Source organism: Chroicocephalus ridibundus, chromosome 6, assembly GCF_963924245.1.
Source record: "Chroicocephalus ridibundus chromosome 6, bChrRid1.1, whole genome shotgun sequence".
In the NCBI taxonomy this organism is placed as follows: Eukaryota; Metazoa; Chordata; class Aves; order Charadriiformes; family Laridae; genus Chroicocephalus; species Chroicocephalus ridibundus.
The window spans coordinates 52,324,981-52,330,980 of NC_086289.1; the positions used below are offsets into that span (position 1 = coordinate 52,324,981).

At 47.6% G+C, this 6,000-nt stretch overlaps 1 protein-coding gene across 1 annotated transcript in view; it reads left to right on the forward strand.

The window, feature by feature from the left end:
• Positions 1–4,495, forward strand: part of FARSB (phenylalanyl-tRNA synthetase subunit beta) — a 39,714-nt gene extending 35,219 nt beyond the window's left edge. The window contains exon 17 of the mRNA XM_063339251.1: positions 3,816–4,495. Within this exon, the coding sequence (XP_063195321.1) occupies positions 3,816–3,967 (152 nt within the window). The 3' untranslated portion in view covers positions 3,968–4,495. The remainder of the gene's footprint in view (positions 1–3,815) is intronic.
• The last annotated feature ends 1,505 nt before the right edge of the window (positions 4,496–6,000 follow it).

A 6,000-nucleotide genomic window follows, 5' to 3' on the forward strand; every position in this document is an offset into this window, starting at 1 on the left:
CCCCATCTGTGGGATGTGGTCTGGGGGCCCTTTTGGCAGGCAGGAATATACTTTGAAGCATTCTGTAGTGGAGCCAGTTATCATAATAATAGTTTCATTATTAACCAGAGTTCATAAACTCTCTGTAAACCTACTCCTCAGCTCATGTTTCTTTGGTGCAAGAGCCAAGTGTTAGCTGGACAGATGGGGACCCTAAAGCTTTTAACAGGTTCTTTTGGTTTTATTCGCTTATTGTCTGATCTTTTCAGTCACGGAATAATGCTCCGCAAGCGCCGTGCCTGCAAAGCACCAGGCACACCAGCAAGCGCGCTGTGAAGTAACCAGCATTCCAGGGTTAGCTGAACTAGAAATGAAAGGCATTTCAAGGGCCTGCTTTCTGCTCCCCTTTGGGGAGCTAAGCGTTCCCCCTGGATATTAATTACATATTTACCCCTTCACTGCAAGGAAGTGCAGAGTAAAATAAATACCACCATGGTCCAGCATTGGCTGCTGCGTGTGAGACAGAATCACAGAATAATGGGGGTTGGAAGGGACCTCTGGAGATCATCTAGTGCAACCCCCCTGCCAGAGCAGGGTCACCCAGAGCAGGTTGCACAGGAACATGTCCAGAGAAGGAGATTCCGCCACCTCTCTGGGCAGCCTGTGCCAGTGCTCTACCACCCTCAAAGTAAAGAAGTTCCTCCTCATGCTTAGATGGAACTTCCTGTGTTCAAGTTTGTGCCCGTTACCTCTTGTCCTGTCACTGGGCACCACTGAAAAGAGCCTGGCCCCGTCCTCCTGACACCCACCCTTTAAGTATTTATAAGCATTGATTAAGACCCCCCCCCAGTTGTCTTTTTTCCAGCCTAAAAAGACCCAAATCCCTCAGCCTTTCTTCATAAGAGAGGTGTTCCAATCCCCTAATCATCTTGGTAGCCCTTTGCTGTACCCTCTCCAGTAGTTCCCTGTCCTTCTTGAACCAGGGAGCCCAGAACTGGACAAGAAAACATGGCTGAATGTGAAATGCATGGCCTGGTTTCATAGTAGAGGCTGCAGCTCAATCAAGAACTTATCCCACCCTCCTCCCCTTGCCAGGTGAAGAGCCACCACCTCCTTTTGGGTGGCAGTGATTCACTGATTCAGTTCACCTGTAACAGGAAGCTGTGCTGCAAGCTCAAAGTAAGGAGGGATAAATTTTGTTGGTGTTAAGGTTCTAGATAACACAACACTTGACTCCATAATCATTAAGCCATTTCATTGTTTCCGACCTAATATGAATTGCGATCAGTTTTCAAAATTTATCACAAATGCATATTATTTAGTTAAATGCAAGGGAACTTCTACTGAAGTTTACCTTCTAGGGAAGATCGATAGTGGTGGATGTGAAGGTTGGGCAAAGCTTCAAGAGCCCCCACCGCCTGTCCACCTTCTCCTGACCGGGAGACGGCCAGCTGGTGATGCCTGGGTGTAGCAGAGCATTCCCTGTGCCTGAAAACATACCATTGTTTCACACAATGGGAAGCAGCACAGATCTGGGAAGCTGCCTCGGATAGATTGCCTGAGTGCAGTATTATTTTAGACCCCCTCCAGATGTCCAAAACAAGTTTAAAAACAGTTAAGTCTCATGATATAATTGGGTCTAGATGTGCAAGAAGATAAAGTAACTTTCCCAAGGCTACACACAAGGCAGCTCAGAAGAACAGACAAGTCAGACTCACAGCTCTTTAACTAACCATATTATCAAAGTCTTTTTTTCCCTATAATTTTATAGCGGGGTACCATGCCAACATTATTAACTTCTGCTTGGTTCTTGTGCTTGTGCCAGTGTAAGCTTTCAGTCAAGTTTCTAAAAGAACGTCCCTGTGTACTGCTCGCATCCGTGGTACAATGCCAGCTTTATTCACAAATGGGAAAGCCTTTACCGCTGACTACAAGGGTACTTTATTTTTAGGTTATGTTTTCACTCACGATCTGCAGAGGGATCTGTACGTGTGGCCTTTGTTTCTTTTCTATATTTGCTTCATCAAGTTTTATTTTAACACTTGTTTTGGGTAGCGCAGCTTTGGCAGTGGCAAGTGTCTGTTTGGCCGGAGTCACATGTGGTCGCACCCAGGGGCGAGAGAATGGCACTTTTTTTACATCCAGTGTAAACGCAGTTGGTTTGCGCTTGTAGCTCAGACTGGAACTGGGTGTTTTAAAAGATACTGGTTCTGAATGGTTTTTAAACCAGCCTTTACATAATGTTACTGTGAGCGTTTACTGCCGCCGTCAGATTTCACAAGGCGGCCAAAATTGAAGTACGCATTTAAGTTAATTTGTACATGCAACAAGTTGGACAAGAAAAAGGCCTAATTGCTGTTCTTGTGCTTGTAGCTGCAAGTTATGACAACAAACCTCACAGGAGACGCTTCTTAAATGAACTATTTCCATTGGGGAGCTAACAAAGAGTGTATCTCTGGGCTTGACCACAGGCCATCAGAGTGTCGTGAAAATGTTCCTGAAGTTTGAGGTTAATTTGGCCCTTTGTGGCCTTTTTTAAATAGCTGCTTGTAAACGTGCTAAAATGTCCTGGGCTGATCCTGAACCTTTAAATAGCACTTGGAGCAACCAGAAGGTAGGTTGCCATGAGGCAGTTCTTGTGGTCTTTAGCAGGATGCAGAGGACGCCGCAGGGCTGCGTGCGGTGCCGGTAGCAGGCAGGGAGCAGGGCTGGAGGCAGCTCCTCGGCTGTTGTCTTCATACCGGCGCGGAAGCAAGCGGAGCAGGGGTATTTCTCGTCTGCACGGGTGCAACCTCACACCTACCCAGTCACCAGCTCTTCTGGTAGAAGGTGCTTTGTTGGATTTTAGGTTATTGAGAAAAAGATGCACAGCAAGGGGTGAGAGCAGGGGAGCCCAGTGGTCCCCGATGCTGTCCCTGCCCGCTTGTTTAACTTCTGGGTGGAAATCTGGTAAAGAGCCCTTCCCTCTCTGCAAGGGCAGTGCCGTTACAAACACGGCGGAGGCAGCTTTCCACAGGAGGATCTGTCGGATTCGTTGGCCTTGTTTCATCCTCTCCCCTTTCCTCCTTTGAGTTCACAGCATTGTTTGCAGCACTACTCGCTGGAGGTCCCGCGCTCTGTGCCTTGCTTCCGCGCACTTGTTGTGGAAGAGGTGGCTTCAGATGGAGCAGCTTGGTGATTTGGCCCGCTTTTGTCTTTTGAAGGGCCATCAGGTCAAAATGCCACTCGCCTCAGGACAGAGACACAAAATAATGCAAGCGTAGATGCTGTAGACGAGCTTGAATGTATTGCTGGTGTAGCCACCACGCACAGATAACTTCCTTTGGGTTGGTCATTGTTCCACAGTTTTACAGAGCATATGAAACTGCTTAAAAGCTCTTCTCCAGATGAGGAATGTAGGTTGTTTCTAATTATGTGACATGTAATCAAGCATGACATGCCTACTTACCCGTTAGATGACAGCAAGCTTCGTTTCCTTAAACAGAGTAAGGTGGGAAACGTACAGGTGTTAAATAGCCTACAGCCCGCAAAAGCTCTTCATTTCATCCCTCTGACGCGACTGATCTGTGCTAATTTCTGTTACAGGAGTAACTTAGTCAAAACAACTGGCGTGTGAAAAATGCCCACGCTTTGGGCTTCACATTTTATTTTTAACTCGAAGTGTTTCCTCGTTCCCTATCAATCACGACAACTGTTAATGCAAGAAAGTGAGAGCCCCTTCTTAGCATCGCAGCACAGGGAAGGGCTTAATACTGAGAGCTTTGTTCTCCACGATAAATGCCTATTGACTTCTTTGGCCCGGAGAAATATTGATTTTTCTCTCATTTTCTTCACAGGCTCTGCTTTCTTTCCTGGTCGCTGCGCCGAGATCTTTGCCAAAGGTCAAAGCATTGGGAAACTTGGAGTCCTACACCCCGATGTTATCACCAAGTTTGAGCTCACCATGCCGTGCTCTGCCCTAGAGATCAATATTGAGCCCTTTGTGTGAAGATGGGACTTGTCTCCTCCGACAGCCATCCACTGTCAGATGCAGCACCCTCTGCTCTTTTGTCGTTCTCTGTGGGGGACATCCGCTTGTGCTTTTATATTCCAATAAACTAGAAAAACAGATCCTGGCTCCCTGGGTAAATATGTTCCGTAGAGCGCAGTTTGGCTAGCTTCTGCAGGGTAGGAATGTGGCATCTCGGGACTAGACCATGCCCTCAGTATTTTTAAAGAGGAGGAAGAAACAAGTTGGGTAAAAGCCCAGTGTTTTACAAGAGAAATGTAATGGCAGAGCACATGATTAGTTTTCAAAATCAGAAATGTTCCACAGACACAGCTTCATACTGTAACTGATTATGGCTGCATAACAGGAATCTCATTCTTTTCTTATTGCATGAAATAAGATAATTGATTAGAGCAAATGTTGAGTGAATGTGAGCAGAACTAAGGAGTTGAGCTTTTCTTCTGTACGGTTGTCATGTGCTCATCAATGGCTGGGGGAGGAAAATAAACTTGTTTCATGAAAACCAGAGCTATTTTGTAAGCAAGATGTGTGTAATATCTGCTTCCCTACTCCAGACATAACTGTTGATCCTTTATCATTCTAAATGCAGAAAGGGGAGGGGGTGGAATTAATTTTTTTCATGGGCAATGTAAGCCTAGTGGTTTTTGAAGCTCCAAACCAAATTGAGGAAATGCATTTAAAAGCATATGCCAGTGGTCTTTTGCATGAGGAGCTGAGAAATATCAAAGTCTTTGTCGGACTGAGGCTGGCGTATTTGTCTGCAAGAGCGAGTGTGGTCCTTGCAGTCGCGCAGCTCCGCCAGTGGCTTCCTGGAACCCAGCTGCACAGCAGGGACCTCGCGGCTCTTGGACAGTTTTGGCTTTCCTTGCAGTCTTGCCCCTGACAATACGTGAAAGCCTCTCGCGGGTCAGGCTTGTCCTCGAGGTGCTCTCTGGCAGCGGTTGTGCCACAGCCTGGCACGGTGTGCCTCTGCTCTCCGGGAAACGGAACCTCCATCCTGCCCGGCGATGCCCGAGACATCCCTCCCGGTGCAACGTCACCGAGTGGGTGGCCAGTACTCTTCAGCAGGCTCTTTACCGGATTGCTAATGGAGCCGGCTATCCCTCGTTTGCAATATTACAACCATCGCTAATGTTGCGTGCTGACTACAGCGAGTATTTTGCATTAGGCCAATACGCTGTGGCTTGGTTCCTTTGTGAGAGCCCTGGATCCTGGGAGGGGACCGTCCAAGGGTGGACACCTGGAACGTTACAGCTCGAGAAGAGAGATGTGTGATGCTGAGGGTGAGGTAAGCCCGTAGCGATATGAGCTGCAGGTCTGCGCAGACCCCTATCGCTGGACCCACGATGGCTTTTCGGTGGTAGCCCTGTCGGTAATCTTAACAGGTGGGAGGGCAACAGGCAGGGCATTTTGGTGCAAGTGTTAATCCAGTATGAAAAACGCACTACAGTTACCCATCTGGAAACCCTGCGGTTCCCCTCAGATGGAAGTGTAGATTTTAATTATCTCTGCATGACAGAGGTGAAATGAGACTACAGCTATCGCCATACGTTGCACGACTGACTCCAGCGCCCGCAGCGAGTGAGAAAAACTGCAGCTCACATTTTAATGTCTCCCAAGGGATTAGCCAGCTTGTCGTTTGCGGGATATATCTCCCCGTGATGCCTACACAACTGTAACCAAGCGAGCTCGCAGTGTGGGAAGCAGCCTGTAACGCAGATGGTAAGTATTAACCCCCCCTGTTTATTAGTGTGTCATGCATGGGGATTAGGACGACAATAAGGCAGATTTGCATTTCAGCAGAGCGCAGGCATATTTGTGTGCACTAAATATATTTCTCTACGCAAGCTTTGCTGACTCTTTGGGTGTCCCAATTCTCCTGTGAATTTACTGTCCTTTGAGTGTAAAGACGAGATTAGGCTGGGGCTAAGGGCTTGGGCTGCAGCGGTATGTGTTGCGAGGCTTTTAGGGATCACTTCTTTTCCAAACCATTTGCCCATGCGTCGGCAGCC